The sequence below is a fragment of the Oryzias latipes genome, chromosome 6 (assembly GCF_053564925.1).
Source record: "Oryzias latipes strain Hd-rR chromosome 6, Olatipes_Hd-rR_3.1".
NCBI lineage: Eukaryota > Metazoa > Chordata > Actinopteri > Beloniformes > Adrianichthyidae > Oryzias > Oryzias latipes.
This window is the reverse complement of record NC_136242.1, coordinates 9,925,008-9,939,039: the sequence shown is the minus strand read 5'-3', so window position 1 is coordinate 9,939,039 and position 14,032 is coordinate 9,925,008. Positions and strand designations below refer to the sequence as shown.

The following is a 14,032-nucleotide window of genomic DNA, read 5'->3' as shown; positions in this document are numbered from 1 at the left end:
CTGTAATAAAATGGTTACGGTGGAATGGGGTGGACTTATATAAGTTAGCTTCCTTCCACTCCCTTTCAAGCAATAATTAATTTTATGTTTAATAATCCCAAGTTTGATACGTCATTGTATGAATGTATTACTGATGATTGTAATGGTTTTGTGTATTGTTCTTATTTGATTGCTTGAAATAAACCATTTCAAATCAAATCAAATATATTGACCTTGTGGGATGTGATGTTCATCCTCACTATTGCTGAGGTGGAAATTATTATCTCAGTTTCAAAGCCTTTTTCTTTTTTTTTTACATTATCTTAAATTCTAAAGGAAAACGGTCGTTTTAAACGTCTTAGGTGAGCTGAAAGTGAAATGTTCTATGTGCAGAAAAAGATCAGGAAAAAGATCAGCAAAGGAAGAGGTACGAGCCAAGTCATCATTCACTGGTCTTGCTGGTCATGTGAAACTCCACGTCTCCAGTACAGAAGATGGAAAAAATACTGTCCATATTGAAAATGTGACATAGCTCTGTATAACCGGATGAATCTAGTTCCGGGGTTTTTGAACTATACTGGATGATAATTACGGTAGAAGAAAGAGGCAATAAGAAAGTCATAAAGATGTGGACTTTGTATAAGGATGGTGTCTTTGGAAACAATATTTTGACTTATTTGGAATTTCTGACATCTTAAGTGGGGAGGAAGCTAACAGAATACACAGGCGCACATTTTATCCAGAACATGTTCCTGTAAAAAGAACAGATCTGCAGTCAGTCACTTCTAGGAACAACAGAGACTCAGAGAACTGACGCAGAAGACTGTTTCTGAGCAAAAGGAAAGTGCTGCACTCACTCTGCACAACATACTGATTAAACAGTAGTGTCTCTGAACGAAAAACTCTTCCAACTTTGCTGCAAAACTGTCCGCTACTTTAGATCATTTCTAACTGCAGCACAATTCTTTGTTACAGTGATTTTATTTAATTTTCCATAGACAAACACAAACTACTTAAACATTAAAATGTTTCTTTAAAAGATTAAATAATGAAGATGAGTCTCAGTCAATGTTTTCAAACAGCCTTTTTTTTTAAATAACAGCTTCTAATTTTTCCTTTACATTTTCATTGCTGCATAGCACATGACATCTGCATTATGTATATCAGGGAAGAATTGCTTTTGTAGTTTAATAGAATAGAAAATATCATATTGTAAACTGATAATCAACTTTAGAGAAAAATAAATCTGTTAAGGACACTGGTCGCTTTAGTCCTCTCATACATAAATCTGATGCTCATTTTGAATAACAGAAGACTTTCATACATCAATAAATGTGGAAGCTAAGAGAAAGTTGGACAATTTTAACTTTTATTTCCTAGAAATTCATCAATTTGGTAAAAGAAAAATGTCAGGTGTTCAAGTAAAAGAGCAGTTTAGTATAATTTTGGTTTTCTTTACTTGACAAGTCGTTCAAATCAAGTCCCATTTTGGTTGCTTTACTTGTAGAAGTTGCCACTCGCTTCACTTGCCCATTCCCTTCTCACTGTGCTCCTATTTAGTTTATTTTAGCTCTTAATGATGACAGGACATCATTTGAATTTCAGAAACACTCTGACCAGTCATTACCAACTGTTGGTTCATAAATTACTTCACACCAAAGGTCAACATGTAATGACAGTTTCAGAAATAATACAAAAACTAAAACGACAAAAATTACCTCTAGAGCCACAGGATAAAATACAGGGTGGCAAATCAGTTCTGGTCTTTGGATGAACTAATAATCAAAATGACCTAAACAGCTTCTCTGAAATAAAAAACAATAATCAGTGAGTGAAGGCATTTCTTTAATAACATCTAAAAAAAAAAAAAAATATGTGAATATGTGCTTTTTTGTATTCCAAGTACTTAAAATAAATATTTCAAATATAACTTAAACCTTTTAATAAACATATCTTCTTGCCTGCTTTTTCCTTTTTTTTTAAGGTTGCAGGTGTTAATGCAATAAAACATGAAAACCAAACACCCCCCCCAAAAAAAAACAACAAGCTGATTATTAATTTCTTTGAATAAACTTAGTGTGTGTAAACAAGAGAAACACAATAGAAACAAATGTTTACTTTCTTTTTTATCATGAGGGCGTTCTTATGTTTTCTTTTCAGTGAATCTCATCTTGGTGCCCGGTCTGTGGCCCTCCGGTTCCGGGTAGATGGTTCTGAAGGTCAGGTTAATGCGTGGACCCCTGTCATGGTACTCTTTAGCCACACGATGCTGGAAAGATAGAAAGTATAGCTTAACATGTAAATTAAACTTTAAAAAGAAGTAATATAAGTGTTTTTATATGATCTGGTTTAAAATATAGAAGGAATGAAAACACAAACTAAATGAAAATAATAAAAAACAAAATAATGACAATAAATTACAATGTGTAAAAAGCAGTGATTTTTAGAAATAATGTTGACTTTTAATTTAATGCAGGTTGCAATGAATGAATTGCAGTTGAAACCTTAAATATTTCAATCTTTCTCTTGTGAAAATAACTCACGGTAATTGTCAACATACTTCCCTCTCTTTGTGTGAGGTCAGGTAAGATAAACCCCAAATATTACACAAGTTATTTCTACCATGACACCTGTTAGTTTTCATGGTTTGGGAGGGGATGGTGAGCAGAGTGCAGGTTTTTAAAAGAAAAACTAAGAAATTGAGAATGGATCAAAATACTGTACCGCTTTGGGGTTTCTTTTCGCGAGGAATGAACATTATAATATACTTAAAAGCTAAAAAAAAACTATTTTGAATGTCATAAGCCTTTTAAAATAGCTAAATAAAGTAACTAAATGGGATGAATTGTACATTCTTGTCTAAACTGCAGTTTCCTGAAATCTTTTGGGACATGGAAAGATGTGCTTCACTAAACTGGTCGTTTGTTTTTTGGGATCTCTTAGTCCAAATGCACATCTTAGACATTTGTCGTACCCTAAAACAATATAAATTAACTTGCATTCAGAAATGCAGCTCAAATTTGACTGAACAACTACAAAGTAAACTTTCCTAAACTCACTTATAGAGTATAAATGTCTCTTAGAAAGAAAGCAAGAAAGAAGGAGAGAAAGCAAGAAAGAAGGACAGCAAGCAAGAAAGAAAGCAAGAAAGCAAGCAAGCAAGAAAGAAAGAAAAAAGAAAGAAAGAAACTCCATCTCAACTATTCTGAGTAAAAACAATCCATATGAGTTTGGAGTTTGAGTTGTCGTGTAGAGATTTCAGGGTAATTTTTAGGGAAAAATTCTTAACTTTAAAAAGGTTTTACATTTAGTAAAAAAAAATATCCAATTTTAGACAAAAATAATGAAGAATAGGACATCAGATGAAAGGATGCGATCTGTCCAGTGCCTATAACTCGCCTATAACTCAGGGGCGAAATTCTAATGTACTCTTGCCGTTCTGCAGAAACTATGTCGTAAAGAATGATACATGTTTTTTGTTTTTGGCTAAAAAGAGCATAATTATAACTAAAAGACCACTGGGAACACTTTAAATGATTGGAGTGGGACTTTAATAACCTGTCTTTAAAAGAATAAAAGTTTTTCTGAAAAATAGGGTTCGAGTCTGTTTTTCTAATGCCACACTTTAATAAAATAACAGCAGATCATGAATGACAGTAATAACCAAGTATTTAGTTTCTACAAATTAGGTTCTTTAAGACGGATGACAGGTTTAGTTATTTATGCAGCCCTCAGCTGCAAATCCCTCTGCCAGAGCCGAGTTGTTTTGCACGGCCCACTTTGACTGCAATAACAGAAAGGATTGATAGTCGGAGTGATCTTTTTCCAAGCGGACTCTAAAGGAGCAACAAACCCCCTGAAGAAACATTTTGGAGGGTGTCCCATAAAACTTCTGTGACCTTCTCCTGCTTTCCGCTTAGGATGACACCCCTTTGCTCTTACTTTCTTTCGTTCTTACTTCATTCCCCTGGCCTTTCAAACCACCCTTCTACAGCTTAAGCTACGCTTTGATAGGTTTGAATATTAGACATACATGATCTGACCACTTTGATGAGTCCTCTTCTTGTAATAAGCAATAATCTGAGTCTCTTACATCCTTCATAAAAAGGTTTTAATGGCTCTTGTAGGTGCCGGGTACCGTGTTCATTAGCACTAAATACAAATAGAGATTAAATTCTGACTCACAATGAGCAATTATATTGACAAAATGCTATCTTTAAATATGACTTTAGTTAAAATCTTGAGCATATATATAAGACCATCCCTTCATTAATAACCCCTTTGCCTTTAAACTATGAGATACAAAATGTGTCTTTTTTTTCCCCGTGTGAAGTCTTTCGAACAAGACTGGTAAAGCTGTGATCCAGACAGCTGGGATTTTTTACCAAAATTCACGTTTATATACTGCATTAAACCATTGCTGAATGTGACCCAATTATCATCAACAAAAAAACACCCAAACATACTCATTCAGACCCACTCCACCTCACAAAGCCCATGTGCTTGTCTCTGATTGGAAAATAAATAGCTCTCATTAAGCTAAAGCTTGGCGCTTCTCTGCAGGAAACCTCATCCATCCTCGTGCACCTGCTAGGTGGGGGAAAAAACCTGTTTTTATCGAAACCTGATACGTTTTCTCATGTGCTCAGTCAAAAGCAAAATTGGGTTTATAGACTATTAACAAACATACAAACTTAAGTTTTGGTAAAACAACATTTTCAGTTGTTAGAGACAGGAAGGATTAGTGTCTTTACTTAGATGGAAGATTAATATTTTTTTTAAAAACATGAAAAAATAGTACTGATCAGAATAGTTTCGTAGTTTTATGTTTGGAATTTGCTTTTCCCAGTGCCATAGAAGTTGAAGAAATGACTAATAGATTCAAAAGTATGATTTTGCTATGTTAGCTTAGAGCACATGATCTCCTGTTGAGGCTAGGTTTTTTCTTTCTTTGGTCTAAGGAAGGGATCTCCAACCTGAGGCTCCAGAGCCACTTATGGGTCTTTGTGGCTCCTTAGCTGAAAAAAATAAAAGGATAGTATTTTAAAAAACTGGGTTTACTTACGTAGCACTAATTTCATTTTGTTTTGTATACATTTATTTATTTTATGGGTTAGGTGCTCCTATAACAGTACCATAAACTGTGGGGATTTTTTTTCACCACTGATGACAATGATTGAAGAGGCTATATGCTTTACCAGAATACCCAATTTTTATAAACTGAGCAAAATATTAGTAAAAAAAAAAGTCTGATTTTCTTTAAGCTCTGTTTATTATCAGAAAAAGTCTAAGCACATACACATAGACACATATTTATGATTCAGAAGCAAATTTTAACTTGCTTTGTTCAAAGATTATCATTGAAGTAAATTTGCTGCAGCAAACCCTCATTTCAGTGTGTCTTATTTTAAAAGAAACTCATCAGTGTGCGTCAAAAGTGAAAAACAAAATACTTTTTTTTTTATTTCTATTATTTTATTTATGCCAAAAAAAGCTATCATTCATCACATTTATTGTAAAAATAACAACATTTCCTTTTCCCTTTTTTTAAGGATGAGTTAAATCTTCCTGGGTTGTTGTTAGAGAAGAACCCACCCAATTGGCTCCACAGGTGCTGAAGGTTGTAGACCTCTTGTCTAAGGGTTACACTTTTTTGTAGATTTTAATCAAGAAAATCTTGCTCATCATTATTGAAGGAGTAAGTGTCCTTCCTCTCCTTGTGGTTATAAAACTTAGAGACATTTTTGTTAAGTTTATTTGAGCCCCCCAGGCCATTCAAAAGCCTCACAAACCAAATAGTGGATGTACGGTACATGCATCCATTACAGAAACACAGTGGGAGAACATTTGCAGTAGCTGCATTGCAGACTGGGTTCACTAATAACACGTCTGTGGTTGGATGGAGTCTCTAGTGGTTGGTGTGCAGGTGTAGCTGCAATGAATCCTCCATTTGTACAATTTTTTTTTTTTAAACTTAAAAGTAGGTCTTGTGATGGTTAGAAATGACAGGTGGCTCATTACTGTTAGGCCAGATGGCTTTCTGACCTGAAAGTATTGACAAACTGAAAGATTCAGGAGCAGCTGTCTGCCACCCTCCACTTCAATCTAGTTATCATAATTATTAACGCCTTTTAAATTTAACAGCGCACTCATAAGAAACACAAGTTTATTCTTAAAGACTTGAGGTAGAAAATGATTTAAACCCGTTTGCAGCTGTGTGATCTGTTTTACAAATCAGTAAAAGTCCTGAAAGTGATGGGAAGATTTTTTGTGGCCCTCATACCAGCTGTAGATTGCTTGGAAAAATATTGTTTTTTGGTTTCTGGCAACATCTGTAGGAAAAAAAGGTAATTACACGCGGGTGTCAACAGTACAGTGTATTAATTTTACCACAACATTTTCTATGTCAATGCCTCTGCGAAAGGAAGGATCGTGACGACAGAAGTAGAAAAATTGAGCCAGAGTGGGATTCAGAGAGATGGGCAGAGCAGGTTCCTTTGAGAATAAAACGTTGTGATGGCGAGGAGAAAAGGTGCTTTCAAGCTAAGTGGACAAATGCTTACTTTGTCGTACATCATGGGCTGGATAAAGTCATGTGCCTTATTACAAGCAGGTAAATACAGTGCTCAAAGAATTCAATATAAATCGTCACTATGTTACAAATCATAAAAACTATCACAAATTTACCGACGAGAAGCTCAAAAATAAGCTCCAACAACTCCAACTAGGCTATTGCTGCACACCAGATGTTTACAAAAATGGGTAAATCCAGTGAAGCTGTGGCAGAAGCTAACTATGTTGTGGCTTTGAAAATGGTCCGGCATAGCAAGCCGTTAAGTAAGGGGGAATTTGTAAAGCCAATATATGCTGAAAGTAGCTGACATTGTTTGTCCAGCTTGAAGATTGAAGAAGTAAGTCTGTCAAATGATACAAATACTAGACGAGTAGAAGATCTGGGCAGCAACCTATGACCGCAACTGGGAAAACATCTGGGGGGGCCTGGTTAATTGTACAAATGACACTTGGTCATTAAAGTTTTTCTGTATATCCTTCTTTTTCCCCACCAAAATTGGCCCCCACTCTAATGTTGAGTTCCTAATTTGGCCCCTACACTACAAAAACTTTGAGAACCAGTGATTTAATCTGATGGTGAGTCTTTTTCTCTCGGAGGATCACAAAATGCTATGAACTGTTGTCCTTCATTACCTTTAATATAAAGCACCACGACCCCAAGACAAAAAATAAAAACAAAAAGAACGGTAATGGTGGGGTAATTGTTAAAGATGTAAACATCTGCCTGGAGGGTGACTGAATCTCTGGACCAGCAGATCTAAAGGGGACGGATGGGCAATAGTGTTTGTTTTACTCTTTGTGGTGCCTTTGAGCAAGGCCCTGAACTCCGATTGCTGGAATGAAGCTGCTTAGTGGCCACAAGCAGCGTGCAGGTGTGACTGTGCAATAGTGTAAATGTGAAAAGGATTATACTCAATACAAAATAGAAAAAAAAAAAAGCTGTGCTGCATTTTAGGATATTTAATATAAAAAACACAATTATAGAAATAAAAATACAGTCATTTTAAAAACAAAAAACATCAACAATCTTATAAAAAGATAAGCACACCTGCCAATCATCTTGCGTGGCTCCTTCCATCAGCAGAAGAGCCCCATGAGTTAAAGGCACCCGAATCCGTTCCACATAGGTGTAGTCACCATTCTCCTCCTAACAAATACCCACAGATGAAAACAATCAATCTCTCTGCATGCATGCATGCCCACACATGCAAGAACATCTCTTCATTAAAAAGATGGAATGCTATCCTGTCACCAAGACTAAAGTGAGTAACTTGAAACCGAGTTGGTTGGGTTTTTAAATCCCAGGTTTTTTATTTTCAAGTTTTACAGTTTCATGTGTTCAACAAGATGCCACTACTAAGAAAAAACAAGAAAATAAGATTACAACAAGATTTCACACAGTAAATGTGTCAGTGTGTGAGGCTCTTTCCAGCACTTCCTCTAGTTACTGGTGTGCAGGTGTGGTTGAATGTATAAAAAGCACTAGTAGTTGTAGGCTGCCTACACCATAGAAAAAGAGGTGTTGTGATGGTTGGAAATTACAGGTAAATTATACCTGTCAGACTCACACCCCCTGAGAGGTTAAAGTATTAATTTATTTGTCAAATGCATCTTTAATTTCTAAATAAAAAGGTTTGTCTTTAAAGGTCTACCCCAATGAGCCTCGAGACTGGAAATGACATATCACCCTACTTCATTTCAACTTCTGTAATATTCATTAAACAGTGACTTGTAAATATTTGCCAAAATTGATCTAACTATTTAAAGACCCGCTCCAATAAGAATAGTGTTTTTGGTGTTTTTCAAATGTTCTTGCAGCATTTTTCTAATGATGGAGGAAAAATAGGATTAACATTGCATTTCTGACTATTTGTTCAAATTGTGTTGAATAAGGAACAGAAGAAAAAAAAAAGAAGCTGTTTGAAAAAGCTTGTAGTTCTTAAGTGCAAACTATTATCGTCATCTGGCTCAAAATTGTACGGAGGATAGCTCCTATATTGCTCGGTAGTTTTGCTCCACCGCTAATGTTAGGCTGGGGTTGTGAAGTGCATTAAGTTGAGGGAGAGTGTGTAAACAGAGAGCACCCAACAACGGTAAAGGGAAGGGGGGGCAGGGTTGCTTGGCACCAACGTTCCCACCCACAACTTTGAGGTGGATTTCTAATGAAGTACTGTCGCTCTGCAGAAACTATGTCCTAGAAAATGACCTAAAAATGGCACACCGGTAATCATAATTGAAAGACTATTGATTGGAATGGGACTTTAAAGTTTTAAAGACTCTTTATCTGAAGCCATGCTAATCTGTAACCACTCCAATCTCACCGGTGGAGGCTGCTTGCGGAGGCTGAACACTCTGCTGTCTCCCAGGCTGAGAGAGGCAATGGTTGGTTTGGCACCTAGGGAGGCCTCGTCATCACTGTGCCAGCCAATGCTGTCATGCCCATCGCGATACAAGTTACATAATAAAGAGTTAAACGAGCATCCAGTCGCCTGCTCCACTGCTGCGCGGAGGGTTTCCAACACTGGGTGCCACTGCAAAGAAAAACAGGACAAAAAAAGTGTCTGTAAAGTGTTAACAAAGGAGGGATTTAAAGGGCCTCTAAATAAACTTTTTGAGCTTTTAGGTGTATTATAATGTTAATTTCGCACAAAAAAAACAACAACCCCAAAGTAGTATTTTGATCCATTCACACATTTCTGAGTATTCCTATAAAAACCTGCTCTCTGAGCACCAGCCCCTCCTAAACCATGAAAACGAGGGGTTTATCATATTGTGACGTCGAAAAGTGAAGAACAGCCCCTTCCAGGAAGAGTCTGTGTTGCCAGCACCACTCCCGGGCTAACACACACACACACACTTCCTCCACTAAGCTAGCGGTGATTGGCTAAACGGGTTCCTTTTCTATGCACAATATTCTCATTCATCTATGTAAAAGTTCAGATGTTGTTTGTTTTTGTGGGTGAAACGCAGACACGCTACCGAGACCGACTCTGGGATGATGTCATGAAATGGGCGGCACCAACACAGAGCGGTGCCTCAGAGTTCGAGTCATCTTACTTCCGGATTGGAAAATGAGCTCAGTAAAAGAACTAATAATTCATTAAAAAATGATTCTTTAGTGTGCCAAAGGTAATATTTTATCATATAAATGGATATAGTTTACTCTGAGAGGCTCAAAAGCAGCATGGTATCGGCCCTTTAACTACACAGAAATGAAATGTCAGTATGAAGGTAAACACTGTGTTAAAATGTTTTTTATTTTTTTCTTATAACCCAGGATTCTTACTTGTGAGTTGGAGGGCATAGTGGAACGACCGTAGGTATATGGCAACTCTCCGTACCAACAGGTCAATCTGGGCTCCTCATATGCCTCACCTATGGTAAAGAAAAAAATTGAACTGAACTATTCCAGTTTTAAATAAACAGAATAGTAAAACATCCAAAAACGGACTAAAATACAAAAGAACATTAAATTTTATTGGTGGTTATTCATTATTATTTTTGGAAACAAATATGTAAAATCATGTTTAAAATCAGCAACTAAAACCAGTTGCTTTTTGTTCATAAAAACTTAAATCAAATATTCTTTTGGTGCTTTTTTTGACTGTCTTATTGCCTTTGTTTCATTTATGTTGGAAAGTTTTTTTTTTTGTTGACACGTCTGTGTCCGAAAGAGAGATCACATCAATCTTTATTGTATTTGTAACTTAAGGCCTGTTTGGGAAGAGCAGAACATTTCTACATTTGTTTTTCATCTTGTCCTTTGCAATAATCAGACAATAATCAGGTTTGTCGCAGGACTTTATTTCCAAACAATCAGTAAGGCAAACACCTACATCTAATATCTCTCTGTCTGCTTTTCTCTTTGGGTGTCTGTCTCTTTTCTTGCCAACAACCTGATCTCTTCCAAGAACCAATTCTCCTCCATTAGTGTGTTTTGGCCAGTCCTCTGGTACAGGGTCACATAGAAAACCAAAACAAAGTACTTGATCTGTCATCATTTATAATGGGACTAAAGTATTCTGGTCTTGTGGGACTCATGTGTTTAAAAATGTGCAGTCTGTTCTCAAAAGACTAACTTTTTCCATGACAAGAGGTTTATAATAGGAAAACAGCATGGTAGAGGAAAAAAATGAGTCACTGTATGAAGAGTGATTTGTTAAGCTGGGCAGGAAAGGTGACATTTGGGTGCTTCAGTCAATTGTTCTTCTCCTCCACGGATCTTTCTTTAGTCCAGCACCACAGAACTTTGTTCATAAAGAATGATGGAGCAGGAATGACACAACCCTTCTTTGCGAGGAGTGTTTAGAAATAGTCCGGCTCGCCTACATCATCAGACTACCATGGTGCTATCACAGAATCACACACAGCTGACAGAAGGCAGAATTGTAGCTTGATCTTACCATGAGCACAGCATACTATTTGTTTTATTTATAAACATAGACCATTTCTATAGTTTTTATAATGCAGATATGAACATTTTGGTGTTGTTTAGGTGATTTTCAGTTCACAGAACAAATGAAGTACTGACTTCTAAACTGAAAAAAAAAAAATCAGAAAAACTATGATTTTAAATTTTCTTATACCACAGTGTACAATAACCATGTTTGAAATATGAAGAAATTAAATAAAAAAAGCAAAAAGAAACTTCCGTTTTTAGCTCACCATTCAGTCTGTGTTCAGTGGTTACTGTGCTCACCCTCTCTGTAGTTGGTCTTCTGAGACCACGGAAGCTCTGCTAGCAGCTTACTGAACATCCAGTCGGCCTCTTCTGTGGAAAGAAACCCAGGCAGCAGACGTAATCTGCATGACAAAAACAAGGAAACGGTCATTCAAAACCCAGGATGGATGTGTCCCGTCTTTATGCTTTTTACATAACCAAAGTCTGAAGAAAAAAACCCTCAATGCAAACTATAGTCTGTTTGTGATAAATTTGCACTTATTGTCTTTTTTATGTAAACACACAAAAATGAAAGAAATCCAGATGAATGTATTTTACTGGTTCTCAGCAGCAGTTGGATTGTTTATAGTAGGAGAGGAAATCTTTCTTGCCACTCCTGAACAGAGTTGTAAATTTTCATGTTACAGAGCTGAGAGCTAGTTTGTATCGAGATGAAAGCTTAACATTATATTTAATTTGAACATACTATCTTTTTATTGCCTAAAAAACAGAACAACTTTGCTAACAGTAATTAATCTGAATGAGTTTCTATAACATGAAATATTTTGGTTTAGATCAAAAATTCAAGAGTAAAACGTAAAACGCACAGTGGAGCAGCGGTTAGCACTTTCCCCTCATACCAAGAGGGTCAGGGTTCAAATTCCAGTTGGGACCTTTGCATGTGAAGTTTGCATGTTCTCCATTCATGCGTGGGCCTTCTGCCACAGTCCAAAAACATGCTTCATAGATTGAAGGAGCTGAAGTGTCCGTAGGTGTGGGTGTGCGCTTATGTGGCCTTGCGACAGGCTGGCGACCTGTCCAGTGTGTACCCCGCCTTTACCCAACAGGAGCCAGGCTAGACTGTAACCCCGGAAGGCATAAAGCCAGTTAAGGAAATGGATGGATGGGAATAATGATTAGAGCTAAATTTGAAAGAATCTATCAGGGAACAGCATTAAAGTTAGTGACGTGAAATTTGCAGAAATGTGCTGCTGCCATCTACTGACTAAAAGCTCAGCAACAAAGATACAAAAATACAGGTTTAGTGCTCTGCAATTAAATTAATGATAAAAAAAAAAACTAACAATGCTCGATGTGTTATATTTATTCCAAACTAAATAGTACTTACCGAGACACTCCTGATGGCCCGTAGCTGATATCATATTCACCAGCCTGTCTGTTAAAAGGAAGTTTTTGTTCTGTTATGTGGACTTAAACTACAGATGCTGCACATAAGTAATCATTTAAATAAAGTCAAGTATCAGTGCTTTACTTACTCTATCACTCTCTCTGGAGGAACTTCTCTAACTGGCTGCAAAGAAGGAAACAGACATAATTTTGAAGCAGCTCAAAAAGATGTTCTTGTAATTAAACATTAAGGTAGTTACCTTAGTAGGCTGATGAAACTCAAAAGCTTTAGGCGTTTTCTCATTATCAAATCCCCAAGAGCCAACGGTTGCAGCAGCATTAACGGACTGATTGTTCTTTAGGGCAATACCTGTAAAGGAGAAATTTCTCACATACAGTCAGATCCAGTGAAATAATGCGACTTGCACGTTTAAAATGACTTTTTAGGGGAGAATCATGAGAAGTTGAACCTCTGACATTGTCATTTCCAGCTTCAATTACCTGTTTGACCGGAGGGTTTGGGGGATTGTTTGGCCCAGGAGCCCTGGACTCGTGCACGTTGACGCTTATCAGACATTGGATCTGATGTAAAGGGGGATAATAATTAATTATTTAACATGAAATTGTTACATGAGAAAATACTGGAATTTTTTTATGCCAAAAATCTCAAATAGCACACTTTATATGTTTTCTCTCAGTGGTATCTTGGGAAAAGCTTGAGGAAAGTCGAATCCTTAGGACTCGACTTTACAAAAGGAAGTATATCAGTGAGAGGGCTGCAAACATCAAAACAAACTCTATAAATAAGAATATCTACAAGAAAAAAGTGAAGTTATGTTTGACTTTTGCTGTAGTGACAGGCATTTGATGCAATCCACACTGATTTAAGTTAGTTTAACATGCTTGTACAAATTCACCTTCATTTGTTTTACTATTTTCAATACACTGGCAGCTTAAAACATTTGTTCTCTTTATCCACTTTCTTCGTTTTGCATTTCTCGAAGCTCTACTTGGAACCTTGTTAAGATCCAGCTGTACTAAATGAACATTCATGCATTTTTAACCGGTCTTTCTTTGGATTTTGATCAGGATAGTACTTCTTTATCACTGAATGTTAGGACCTGCACATGTTGTTTTCCATTGATAGAGACTAAATGCGATAGGATGTTAATTTTGTCCTTCATGCTTTCTCACATTTAAAGAAAACGTTGCCAGAAATAATTATTCTGGTCAATTCTATCCCAAATTAACTAGAGAAATTCTTACATTTAGCTAACTTAGCTAACTTAAACTTTGGTTAAGTCAGGACCGAGGACACTAGGAGTCAGTGAATATCTGTTATCACTGACACAGAAGCACTAAATTAAATCCTTAATAGATGATTGCGGAATACATTTAAGTAAACTCTTTGTTTTTCTCAGCATTTATGGAACATGCAACGACTTACCAAAATGATTCTCAAACAGCCATAAAAACTGTAAACAAAACAAAACAAACGATTTTCACAAGAGAGCCATGGACGGTGTGTTACTACAAAACATTTCGTACTAGAAACGCGAGTAGGAAGCAAAGGTTCCGGATTTCTTTTTAAATGAAATTTCCGGCAGGTTTAACATGATATCAATCAATAAATATAATAAAACCTTTTTTAACCTAAGAAAGAAATTAAGCCATTTTATAACATTTGAACTT

At 36.4% G+C, this 14,032-nt stretch overlaps 1 protein-coding gene across 1 annotated transcript; it reads right to left on the bottom strand.

Moving 5' to 3' along the window:
* Nucleotides 1–1,326: 1,326 nt before the first annotated feature.
* Nucleotides 1,327–13,912, bottom strand: alkbh3 (alkB homolog 3, alpha-ketoglutarate dependent dioxygenase). Its single transcript, XM_004069404.5, has 10 exons — nucleotides 13,788–13,912; nucleotides 12,842–12,922; nucleotides 12,601–12,710; nucleotides 12,490–12,524; nucleotides 12,342–12,389; nucleotides 11,252–11,355; nucleotides 9,839–9,927; nucleotides 8,874–9,083; nucleotides 7,601–7,699; nucleotides 1,327–2,248 (listed from the first exon to the last, which is right to left on the bottom strand). The coding sequence occupies exons 2-10, from the start codon at nucleotides 12,915–12,917 to the stop codon at nucleotides 2,123–2,125; spliced, it is 897 nt and encodes a 298-aa protein (XP_004069452.1). The 5' UTR covers nucleotides 12,918–12,922; nucleotides 13,788–13,912; the 3' UTR covers nucleotides 1,327–2,122.
* Nucleotides 13,913–14,032: the final 120 nt, after the last annotated feature.